At 48.3% G+C, this 13,118-nt stretch overlaps 1 protein-coding gene across 2 annotated transcripts in view; it reads left to right on the top strand.

Moving 5' to 3' along the window:
• LOC137536062 (alpha-2-macroglobulin-like) overlaps positions 1–13,118 on the top strand; it is a 98,623-nt gene that overhangs the window by 69,693 nt on the left and 15,812 nt on the right. For both annotated transcript variants that reach the window (XM_068258034.1, XM_068258033.1), the window contains exons 25-28: positions 2,168–2,246; positions 4,582–4,741; positions 9,468–9,542; positions 9,618–9,780. In XM_068258034.1, coding sequence (XP_068114135.1) covers positions 2,168–2,246; positions 4,582–4,741; positions 9,468–9,542; positions 9,618–9,780 — 477 coding nt within the window. The remainder of the gene's footprint in view (positions 1–2,167; positions 2,247–4,581; positions 4,742–9,467; positions 9,543–9,617; positions 9,781–13,118) is intronic.

The following is a 13,118-nucleotide window of genomic DNA, read 5'->3' as shown; positions in this document are numbered from 1 at the left end:
TTCCAAAACTGCTTGAAGAAAGAGTCAGACAGGTCAAAATGGAAGAATACCAGCAGGCCCTTGTGGAGACTTTAGAGAGGAGATTGACATCCTCCCCCTCCTCTAGCCAGTTGTACGCCGACAGACTGACTTCCGCAAACCCAGGATGACCAGGAGGGCAGCAAACACAAGCCGCAGCTAGTGCCCAAAAGGGAATGGTATCGGCAGTGTCCTTGGAGTGGGAAAATTTTCTGACACCCATGCAGCAGCAGCCCACTGAACAGCAAGCGTGCAGATCCACCTCCAACACCGATCGCCTGGAGAAGATGGTCAAGGACTACATGTCAGATGGCGTAGCTGTGTCGAACCATCCATCTGCACCCTTCAACTATTGGGTATCGAAGCTAGACACCTGGCACGAACTGGCAATGTACGCAATAGAGGTGCTGGCTTGCCCGGCAGCCAGCGTTATGTCGGAACGCTGTTTCAGTGCTGCCGGAGGCATCGTCACAGATCGGCGTATCCGCCTCTCCACAGAAAATGCAGACCGTCTGACTCAAATTAAAATGAATCAATCCTGGATTGGAAACGACTATGCAACACTCCTGGACCCCAACCAAGTAACATGACCAATGAAGATCTGTGATGGGTTAGCATTTCTGGTCCCTGTTTATTGAACCTCTCATCTGTATTACATTTATGGCGACAAAATGCAAATTGCTATCCGCACGCTTCTTGTCCTCATGCAAGGCCTGGGTTGTTGTCTCAAAGCGTGGCCTCCTCCTGCGCCGCCCTCCTCCTGTTCCATCACGTGTGCTGCTGCTGGGTTAGCGTTACCGGTCCCTTTTCCTGGAACCTCTTATCTGTATTACATTTATGACTGCATGGTGACAAAAAGCATGTTACCTGTGCAAAGAAAAATGACATTTTCCGCATTTAAAAGACATTTTTTTCCTTTGAAAAAGAGCTTATAGTTTTTGAGAAAATTGATTGTAAAGTTTCAAATATTTTTTTCCTCTTGTACCCACTCCCAAGGTGCACATACCCTGCAAATTTGGGTTATGTAGCATGTAAAGAAGCTTTACAAAGCACGAAAGTTCGGGTTCCCATTGACTTCCATTATGTTCGGGGCTAACACCCGAACATCGCGGCCATGTTCGGCGAACGTTTGCGAACCCGACCATCCAGGTGTTCGCCCAACACTAGTTTGACCCCCCCCCCCCCTACAGCTGCATTAAATCTATACATACGATGGGTCACTCATCTTCTCACTGCTATAGTGATCAACAGTTGACCCTTGCTTTTGGCTCTGTCCCCAGTCTTCTCCCACCTGGCCTCAGTTGTATAGTGTCGCTATAAACTAGTCCCTCCCCTATGTGCTACATGAAGACCCCCCCTCACCCAAATCCAGTTGGAAAGGGGGGGCTGAAGATATAGAAGCACCTGGATTTGGTTTACTGTCAAACATGATTGCCAACATGACCTAGATGTAAAATATGGCTGACCACTGAAATAACCTATTCATCCCTCAGCCATTGTTGGTGGGATATAATGTCCAACCCCTTCAGTGGGAGTGGTTTGCAGTTGCTGATGCAGTCAAGCTACTATTTACTGCCACTGTGCAATGCAGCCAAAGGTCCTGTCACCTCTTTAGATGGACCATGTTGAGGTGTTTGCAGGACAGAAATGCAACAAATTCTCATGCACTCTTCCACATTTCCGATGATCCAGGGGTAGACCAATACTGGTATGTAGTCTTGGCCAATTAACCTATAAATGTGAGTCAAGACCTATGAAGGCTGCCATATTTATTTTAGCAATGCAGATTGCCTGACAGTCCTGCTGATCCTCTGCCTCTTATACTTTTAGCAATACACCCTGAACAAGCATCCAGATCAGACTTCTTAGAGTATTAGCTGCCTGCTTGTTTTCAGGTGGTTCAGGTACTAACCAGAAGGATTAGCAAAACAGCCAGGAAACTGGTATTAATTAAAAGGAAATTTAAAACATGGCAATGTGTTCATCAGGTCACCACTTCGCAGTTTTGTGTTTTTTTTTTTTGTTGTTTTTTTTTTTTTTTTTTTTTTTTAGTTGGCCCATTTACCAAAGCTGCTGTGAGCAGAACGCTTTAAGTTTCAGTATCTTGTGGTTAAACAATGTAATTCACCTTAACCGCTTTTCCTCTTAGGATACATGCGGCAGTTGCGATACAGAAGTTCTGATGGAAGCTTCAGCGCCTTTGGAGGAAAGTCTTCAGCAAGCTCTTGGTGAGCATGGTGGAATACAAGGTGGTGACCCTAAATGCAATTCAACCATACAAATGGTCATTCTGTTAGTCCATATGGCAAGCCTCTATGCAAAGTTTCACCTTAATGAAGTATGGCTACACAAATCTACAGAGCACAGCAGACATTTCTCGAAACACAGTAGGTGGACTGGTCAAGCAGAGGTCTCCTTGCCATCCAGGAGTCCATGTGTCTTAAGGTACTTGCACACATCTTGGAAGGAAAGAAAAAAATCAAACGACCGGTCATTTGGACGTCAATCGGGCATGTGTAAAAAGGGTCGTTCAGCTGATAATGCTGGTTTTGATTGATTGGCTTGGTGGATCGGTCAAAACCAGCGTTATCAGCTGAACGACCGTTTGTACACACTCCCGATTTGACGTCCAAATGACCAGTCGTTTGGAAATATCCATGTGTACACACCTTTAAGGGACTCTATTTACTTTACATTGCTCTAGAAACCTACCACTCCCTGGATAGGATGGGCAATATTAATAGAATGCTACTGGCAGTATAGTATGTGGGCTGTAGTAGACCCAGGCTTTAGCAATGTTAAAAGGGAACTGAAGAGAGGTATATGGAGGCTGCCATGTTTGTTTCCTTTTAAGCAATACCAATTGCCTGGCAGCCCTGCTTATCCTCTGCCTCTAATACTATTAGCCATAGCCCCTGAACAAGCATGCAGCAGATCAGGTGTTTAAGACTTTAAAGTCAGATCTGACAAGACTAGCTGCATGCTTGTTTCTGGTGTTCAGATAATACTGCAGAGAAACAGACCAGCAGGGCTGCCAGGCAACTGGTATTGATTAAAAGGAAATAAATATGGCAGCCTCCGTATACCTCTTACTTCAATTCCACTTTAAACGGACCCAGAACACTCAAAAAATGAAACTGGTACCTGGGGCTTCCTACAGCCCACCATGGGCCATAAGTTCCCCGCAGCATCCTCCTTGCTACTCTACCGGTCCCACTGGCGCCTCAGTTATCAGCGACTTTCAGGCTGAAGGGCGGCCAGATCCAGGGCTGATCACCGGCTGTTGTCATGAGTAATCACAAGTAATTACTTGTGACTACATATGAGGTTTAATTGGCGCAGGTGTGCGGTGGGGATACAAGGGGTTATTTACCCATAATTCCACAGTCCGCCCTGCAATCCAAAGAGCTTGCACGTGTCCTATTGGTCACATTGCAAGCCTCACACCGGCGCACTTCTTCCTGGCTTGAAGGAGTAAGTGCCTGCAGTGAGGCTTGCAACGCGACCAATAGGATGCATGCAAGCTCTTTGGAACGCAGGGCGGATGGTGGAATTGTGGGTAAATAACCCCTTGTATACCTGCCGCACATCTGTGCCAATTAAACCTAATTTGAATCACTTGTGATTACTCATGACATCTGGTGATCGTCCCTGACCTGGTCTTCCAGAATGGAGGCTCTCCATATCACGCTGGCTGGCATGACAGTCTTGCGCATACGCGGTTTTATAACTCACACATGCGCCGGGATGTCACACCGGCCAGCGCAATGACATTGAGCATCTCCATTCAGGAAGAGTCGTCCGACTTTCAGCCTGAAAGTTGCCAGAAACAGAGGGGCCAGGACACCAGTGGGAGAACTTGCGGGCTAGATTTTTCGAGTGCTCAGGGTCCCTTTAAGTGCTGAAGCTGATAAATAAGATATAAATTATTCCTGATGACATTGTATGCAGCTTGGAAATGAGAACAATGGTCTGGTCTCATGCTGCATAAATGTGTACAAAATGGAGTTTGCATACCTCCCAACTTTTTGAGATGAGAGGGACACTTAAGCCACACCTAGTCACGCATACCATAAAGATTTCATAAGAAACATGTTTTATAATTCAAACCACACTGGTCCTTTCTATCCTGGTTTATTTTCCTTCATTTTAACATTTTAAAATTAGTAATCAATTTTAAAGGAGGGGAATAAAGTTTAGAGTCAAACACTTAATTTTTTTTTAATTTTTTTTCCCCCTTCCCTCATGTATGGTTTGGTGGCAGATGTCCACATGGATAAGGGTTAATGGTTTAGTTAAAACTAGATGTCCACACGGAAGAATACATTAGCTTGGGCAAAATGATCAGATGCTGGAGTTTCTGCCATCTAATCTTGGTGATAGACTTGGATCTTTTCCACGGCAATTGATAGGTAGTGAAATGCCTCTCAAACTTGCATCTACTCACTGCTCACTGCCTGGCAACTGCTTACTAAGCATAGTTCAACTGCCTGTGGAAAAGAGGCATTAAAGTGTGGGCAAAACCCTTTAAAATGTTTTTTTTTTTTTTTTTTTTTGTTACAGGTTGACTCTTCTAAGTTTGACAGCAATGTTGAGCCTCAAGCCATACATCCCTGTTGATGAAAATGTCATCACGCAAGGCTTGATCTACTTGGGACAATTGCAAGACCCAACTTCTGGCAGGTTCAAGGCAACAGGAACTCTGTTTAACAGTGCCTTAAAGGTGAGTGGCAGTGGCGGACATACGGCCGTGCAGGCCGTGCCGCCGCACGAGGGCCCCTGAAGTTCTGCTGCTTCAGGGGCCCATTAAGTATTGCAGGTTTTTTTTTTTTTTATTTTTTTTTTTATTTATTTATTTTTTAACCTGGGGGGCCCAACTCCTGTCCTCCCCCCTCACCTCGCCCCCCCCCCCCCCCTCATGCGGCGGGAGAGCGGAAAATACAAGAAGTCTCCGGCCGGGGCGGCAGCTGCCGCTTGGTCTCCAACTTTGGAGACATATCGGAAACTAAGCAGCAGCTGCCTCTAGCGTCTGCTGCAGCCCCGGCCGGAGACTTCCTGTATTTTCTGCTCTCCCGCCGGCTGCAGCGCATACCGGGAGGGGGGCCCCGAGGTGAGTGAGGGAGGATAGGAGTCGGGCCCCCCACCCGGATAGCTACCCACCCGGCTACCTTACCCACCCACCCGGCTACCTACCCCGCTACCTACCCGGCTACCTAACCAGGCTACCTACCCACCCACCCGGCTACCTAGCTACCCACCCGGCTACCTAACCACCCTGCCGGCTATCTACCTGGCTACCTACCCACCCGGCTACCTAACCACCCTGCCGGCTATCTACCTGGCTACCTACCCACCCGGCTACCTACCCACCCGGCTACCTAGCTACCCACCCGGCTACCTAACCACCCTGCCGGCTACCTACCTGGCTACCTACCCACCCGGCTACCTAGCTACCCACCCGGCTACCTGACCACCCTGCCGGCTATCTACCTGGCTACCTACCCACCCGGCTACCTAGCTACCCACCCGGCTACCTAACCACCCTGCCGGCTATCTACCTGGCTACCTACCCACCCGGCTACCTACCCACCCGGCTACCTAGCTACCCACCCGGCTACCTAGCTACCCACCCGGCTACCTAGCTACCCACCCGGCTACCTAGCTACCCACCCGGCTACCTAGCTACCCACCCGGCTACCTAGCTACCCACCCGGCTACCTAGCTACCCACCCGGCTACCTAGCTACCCACCCGGCTACCTAACCACCCTGCCGGCTACCTACCCACCCGGCTACCTAGCTACCCACCCGGCTACCTAACCACCCTGCCGGCTATCTACCTGGCTACCTACCCACCCGGCTACCTAGCTACCCACCCGGCTACCTAACCACCCTGCCGGCTATCTACCTGGCTACCTACCCACCCGGCTACCTACCCACCCTGCTGGCTACCTACCCACCCACCCGGCTGGCTACCTACCCACCCACCCGGCTGGCTACCTACCCACCCACCCGGCTGGCTACCTACCCACCCACCCGGCTACCTACCCACCCACCCGGCTACCTACCCACCCGGATACCTACCTACCCACCCGGCTACCTACCCACCCACCCGGCTACCTACCCACCCGGCTACCTAACCACCCTGCCAGCTATCTACCTGGCTACCTACCCACCCGGCTACCTACCCACCCGGCTACCTAGCTACCCACCCGGCTACCTAACCACCCTGCCGGCTATCTACCTGGCTACCTACCCACCCGGCTACCTACCCACCCACCCGGCTACCTACCCACCCGGATACCTACCCACCCACCCGGCTACCTACCCACCCGGCTACCTACACACCCACCCGGCTACCTACCTACCCACCAGGCTACCTACCTACCTACCCACCCGGCTACCTACCAACCCACCAGGCTACCTACCCACCCACCCAGCTACCTAACCACCCACCTACCCACCCACCAGGCTACCTACCCACCCGCCTACCCAGCCACCCACCAGGCTACCCACCCGGCTACCCAGCCACCCACCAGGCTACTTACCCACCCGGCTAAGGGCTACCTACCCACCCGGCTGCCTACCTACCCACCAGGCTACCTATCCACCCAACCACCCATGGGAGCTGCGCGCCGGATGGAGGCTGGGACAGGAGGTCTGCTGCTGCAGGTGAGTAAATGTTTTTTTTTTTATTTATTTTAGCAGGTGTATGTTCTGGGCAGGTCTGCCACATGATTGCGTGCATGTTCTGGGCAGGTCTGCCACATGATTGCGTGTATGTTCTGGGCAGGTCTGCCACATGATTGCATGTATGTTCTGGGCAAATTTGCTACATGATTGCATGTGTTTTCTGGGCAAATCTGCCGACATGATTGCAGGTATTTTCTGGGCATATCTGCCGACATGATTGCAGGTATTTTCTGGGCATATCTGCCGACATGATTGCACGTATTTTCTGGGCATATCTGCCGACATGATTGCACGTATTTTCTGGGCATATCTGCCGACATGATTGCACGTATTTTCTGGGCATATCTGCCGACATGATTGCACGTATTTTCTGGGCATATCTGCCGACATGATTGCACGTATTTTCTGGGCATATCTGCCGACATGATTGCACGTATTTTCTGGGCATATCTGCCGACATGATTGCACGTATTTTCTGGGCATATCTGCCGACATGATTGCACGTATTTTCTGGGCATATCTGCCGACATGATTGCACGTATTTTCTGGGCATATCTGCCGACATGATTGCACGTATTTTCTGGGCAAATCTGCTCACATTATGTGTATTTTCTTGAGAAAACCTGCACAATTATGTGAATTTTCTGGGGAAAGGGTCACCAAAACTTGGGCCCACTGTCTTTGCGTTGCACTTTTCAAGGGAACCTGAGGTGAGAATAATATTGAGGCTGCCATATTTCTCTCCTTTTAAGCAATACCAGTTGCCTGGTTGCCGTTCTGGTCCTCTGCCTCTTATTCTTTCAACCATAGACCCTGAACAAGCATGCAGCAGGTCAGGGGTTTCTGACAATATTGTCAGAACTGAGAAGATTAAGCTGCATGCTTGTTGCTGGTGTAATTCAGTTTATTACTGCAGCCAAATAGATCAGCAGGGCCGCCAGGCAACTAGTATTGTTTAAAAGGAAATAAATATGGCAGCCTCCATATCACTCTCACCCCGGGATCACTTTAAATTACAGTTAGCTCCGCCCTTATCCGGTCATTGCCACGCCCATTTTTTGCCGCGGCGCTACGCGCCGCAGGTTCTATCCACGCCCATTTGTTGCCGCGGCGCGCTTCGCGCGCCGCAGGTTATAGCTGCACCCATTTTTGGGCGCGGCGTGCTTCGCGCGCCGCAGGTCAGGGGGGCCCACAATTGATATTTTGCACAGGGGCCCACTGCTGCCTGTGTCCGCCACTGGTGAGTGGGATGGAAAAACTTGTTTTACTGACCTTGATGCAACTTCAGACTAGTGGTATAACTCGGGACAAGGCTATCTTTAGGCTCTTCAGAGTATCTGAGGGCAATGTAATGTGGCTGCAGCTTTCTAACTTCAATCACTGCAGCCCTGAGAAGGCAATGGCATGAGATGGTAGCTGGTCTGGCCATCAATCTCGCCCTTCTCTGAACCACTGTTGGTCCATCCCCACACCTTCCCTATAATGCTCATTGCTAAGGTGGATATTTTTCAAGAAGGTTAACTGATCTTGAGGACTTGTTGAATAAGATCTTTTCGGCTAATCCTCAGTAAGGTTGGCTGAAGATGGGCAGCAGGCTTGTATGACTGGTTGAAACATCAGCAGGATTAAGCTTGAAGATGATTTTTTTCAGAAAAAAAAACCCTGGAGAAATTAAGTCCTTTCTAGCATGCATTATGCAGCATAAGGGATGTTAAAGTGAACCTCCAGACTAAAAATCGACTCAGCAGCACTGAAAAGGCCTGGTGTTTCTTTAATATTTTCACAGCATCAGAACTTTGTTTCTCTTATACAAGTCTCATTTTTAGCTGCACAGAAAACTGCCCAGGCATTTTCCCCTGATGTGCAAAGCTTGATGGGATTTCTGATCTTCTGCTGTTTTTTTTTTTTTTTTTTTACATTTTTAATTTGACATTTGAAGCCTAGTGTGTGCAGCTGGGAGGGGTTATCAGGACACAGGGAGCATGAGGCACAGTTCCAAATGTCCTGTCACCTCCTTTCAACCAAAAAGATGGCTGCCCCATGAATAACAAACATTTGCCTGTTCTTTTCAAACAGGGTGGGTAAAAGATTATATTACCTATCCTAATTAACATAACTAATGTAACTTAATGACAGTATGTTTGTTTAGGCTGAAGTTCCCCTTTAAGTCTTGCCTACCTGTGATTTGCACTGAAGCAAAGTACCTAGGGAATTTTACACACATGCCAATTTAAGTTCTGAGGCGTATTTCACAGCGCATCTCCGCTTGAATGACTGAGCTCCATTCCATCAGTCTCCCTGCGGCGACCGCCAATAGATTGTTAGACTGTCAAACTGCTGTCTATTTACACTGTACAGTGCTGCAATCTACGGTATCGCTTAACTGGGGACAGCTGTGCCACTCTGCTCGCCCCCTGGGAGGAACAGGAGCGATCAGCTCTCATAGGTTGCCTATGACACCCGATCACAGTGATTGGCTGGCTGAGGGGAAATAAAAAAGTATTACAAAAAGTATAAAATCTAAACCTTGGGAGCGATCGGAGCCCACCAACAAAGCTCTGTTGGTGGGCAGAAAGGGGGGGGGTTCATGTGTGCATGGTGTGGCTCTGCAGCAAGCTTTAAAAGCTGCAGAGCCCCAAATTGTAAAAATAGACTGGTCACTAGGGGTGTAAACCTATGGTTCTGAAGTAGTTAAGGATGCTGGAATTAATACATGAAGTCTGCCATAATTTCATAACCATTTTCATCCCCCATCTAGGGAGGTGCTGATGGCGACATTGCTTTTACCTGCGCCGTAGTTGTTGTTCTGTCAAAGACATCGCATATAGCTACTGTAAGTATATCTTCTGCTCCTCTTAGCATGTAGTTCTGATAAAATGCTTTGAGTCACCACTGTTCTTCCTTCTAGTCGTCGTTGCTGCGGCCGGCTCTGGCATACCTGGATCAGGTCTCTCTGCAGGATCTTCAGCTCTATGACCGTATCATGCTGTACAGGGCTTTCAGAGCTGTTGGAAATTTGGAACGGGCTGCTGCAATATTGGAGAACCTGAATGCTGTGGCCATTAACCAAGGTGTGTAGAATTACTATTTGTAGGTTAAAAGGAGCACGAAGTACAAGAACTATGATCTTGAATACATTCTAAAATGCATACAGGATACCAGAGCCCAACTTAGGGCTGGAACCCACTAGAACTTTTTTTTTCATGGGGGGGGGGGGGGTTCTGGTACCCTTTAAGCAGTACATGTGCCCTATATTGTGTGGTTTTGTTCCTAGATTACAGTTTTACTGTATTTGTAGAAGTGTACACATGATTAAATTTAATCTTTAACGACTTTTTTTTTTATTTTTTATTTTTATTTTGGTTTGTTTTCAGTGTTAACTCTATTACAAATCTAAACAAACCAAAAGGCAGCATCTCCATTATTGGCCAATCACCTTAAACAAAACTCTTCGGTTTGTACTCAAATTTTGATTGGCCAATGACTGCCCAATTTAACTACCATGTAGTAAAAGTGTACGCCTACAGTATTCAAAACGTTTTGGCCTTTGCACTACATGGAAGTAGTGCAAAGTTTGCACCTTGTTTCTTACAAGGCTCTTTCAATCCCACATTAATGAAACTATTGGTGCCTGTGTATGGATGAATCATACAGGAGTGAGTTCAAAATGGCAGCGAAACTTGTTGCTGTAATGGGAGTGGCTCTAGTGGGGAGTGGGACTGGTGTGTTTATGGAACTGGTGGCAGTTTCTCTAACTGCATGTGAAGTCCCACTTGCGATCTGCACACAAGTTTGAATTCTCAACTCATTGAACATTTTGGCCTCAATTCTGGTAGCTATGTGAGGAAATTTACCAGAATTCTTCAAGCAGCTGCTCGCCTCTCTCTCTCCCTCTCTCCCTCTCCCTCTCCCTCTTCCTCTTCCTCTTTCTCTTCCTCTCCTCCTTCTGTCGTGCTGCAAGAAAATGGCCATTGCTGTCCACAAATGCGGCCATTTTCTTGTAGCCCTACAGAGGGAGAGGAGGCGGGGAGACGCCTGACACAGGATCGGTGGGAACAGCCACAGAGGTAGCGACCGCCAGCTCAGAAGTATGCATGAGCAGAGGGGGCAGCAGTGCTACCTATACACGCCCCTTTTTATTTTTTTTTGTTTTGTTCCGGCTTCGCGCGCCGCAAGTTCACAGCTACCCCTAGAAAATATCCAGCACCTGCATAGCAACCCCTAAAAAGATTTCCAGGAGTTGCCACTGCCTCCAGGTACGGGCAGGTCTTAAACTGTTCGGTAAATTATGTGCTAACATGCCCTGCCCTGTTTATTACATGAGGTAATTAGTTAACCTTACCAGAATTGAGTCCTTTGTCGATTGGGCCAATTAAATGCTTTGCCTGAATGGGATTGGGCCAATTCCCAGTCAGAAATATTTGCCTCTCATTGACCTTTCTTGCTTCCCCTCAATGTAGTGAAGTTACTATTTAGAAGACACAAATGGCTAATTCAGCTACTGTTATCACTGCATCACCTGCTGTCTGTGGACCCTTTTTCTCTTACTGACCTCTAAAATGTAGCAGTGTTAGACAAACCTGGTTTAGACTGCTCCATATAAGAAAAACTGTTGTCCCAACAGGCGCACGGCTACAAATACATGGGGACACTAAAGTGGACCTGAACTCTTGCACAGGACAGAAGGAAAAGAGAAATGCACCCTGTATGTATATAGTTTATACACAAATGAGGGGGAATTAGACAGGCTAATCAAAAATTGTAATCTGATCTCTCCCCTGCCATAGGCAGAGATGGCAGATAAGCCCATTTGAAAGAACTGGATGTTAAAGCGGATCCAAGATGAAAAACTAAAAGTAACTTGTCGATCTTATCTAAAGTTTAGTTTACACAGCATATTTAGCTGCAAATGATACAAACGTTTTTTCTCTATTCCTATGATACGAGGGCAGCCATGTTCTGATTGTCACAGGCCTGAGGGCTGGAGATGCTGTCAGCTTGCCTGTGTGTAAATTCAGTCCCCCTCCTCCCTCCTCCCTCTAAAATCAATGGCTAGTAACCTCCTCATGCCCAGACTGAGCTCCCATAAGCCCTTGCTACAGTGCCAAGGCACTCTGAAGCTGTGGGTGAGGCTTGTTTAGTTACGGTGACCATACGTCCCGCTTTACCCGGGACAGGTCCTGGATTTGGGGTCCCCTGTCCCAGGCTGCATGAGGTCCCGGGAAGCGTCCCGCTTTTAGCCGCGGGATGTCCAGTCCTCAGGACTCTGGCCACCGTCCATTGCATGAACTGGCCGTGGCGTCTAATAGACGCCGCACCAGTTCATAGCCCACAGCCCCGCTCTAGCCTGCATAGTCTTCCGGCAGACAGAGCAGGGCTACGGGAAGATGGCGTCCGAAGCCCTGTATTGGAGACTATTTGTGTCTCCAGTACAGGGCTTCGGGTGCCATCTTCCCATAGCCCTGCTATTGCATTCAGCATGGGAGATTTGAGCAGGAGGATCGTTGGGGGAGCTGCACACCAGAGACTGGCTGGGAAAAGACTTTTGTCGGGTGTGTAAATTCCTTTTTTTTTTTTTTGCATGTGAAAATTTCTGCTAAAATGTTGCCCACATTGCATTTATTTTCCGGTGTCTGGGTGGGGTAACTGTTGCTGCATTTATTTAATGATCATAGTTGGCTAGATTTGCTTCTTTGGGGTTAGTTACGCTCCGCCCATACAATGACATGACCATGCCCATTTTTCAGCACGGCAAACACCGTCCCCCAAACCCCCCCTCCGTCACAGGTTGGACCCAGAAAAATCGGGTCACTGTAGTCTAGTTTATAGTGAATTAGAGTATTAAAACAAGTGTTTGGCTTGAGGAATGCCCTATAAACTATATGAAAGGAACACAATTATGCAATGAGTAAAAGTTTCTCTGACCCACTTTAACAATATCTGCTTCCATAGAAATGGTGCAGATTTATTTTAGGATTTTTATCAGCTGTAACGGGCTGCTCTACTGCGCAGGCGCAAGTCGCCTGCGCAGTAGAGCGGACCCGCCGGAGATGGGCTATTTTTGCCTGATCTGTGCGGAAAGCCTCGAGTGCCCCCGCTGGAGTCGGGAAAGGTAAATCGGCGCTTGTCGAATTCCAGGACACTTCGGGGGAGCCAGTGCTGGACTGCCTGCAGCTACAGCGGAGGGGGAAGCCTGATTGGGACCCTGAGGCTTCCCCCTTCCGAGGTGAGTACCCCCAGGGGCCTTTTTTTATTATTTTTCCTACAGGGTCTCTAAAATCATGTTAAGACGTTACTGTACAGCTTCTGATCGAATGCTTGCTCGGGGAAGAAACTGACCTGTCAGGTTTGCCTTTAGAACCTATGGGAAGTTTGGGTTTAACAATGTATTCATTCTTTTATTCCCCTT

Source organism: Hyperolius riggenbachi, chromosome 10, assembly GCF_040937935.1.
Source record: "Hyperolius riggenbachi isolate aHypRig1 chromosome 10, aHypRig1.pri, whole genome shotgun sequence".
In the NCBI taxonomy this organism is placed as follows: Eukaryota; Metazoa; Chordata; class Amphibia; order Anura; family Hyperoliidae; genus Hyperolius; species Hyperolius riggenbachi.
The sequence above is the reverse complement of the archived record's forward strand: the minus strand, read 5'-3'. Positions and strand labels throughout refer to the sequence as shown.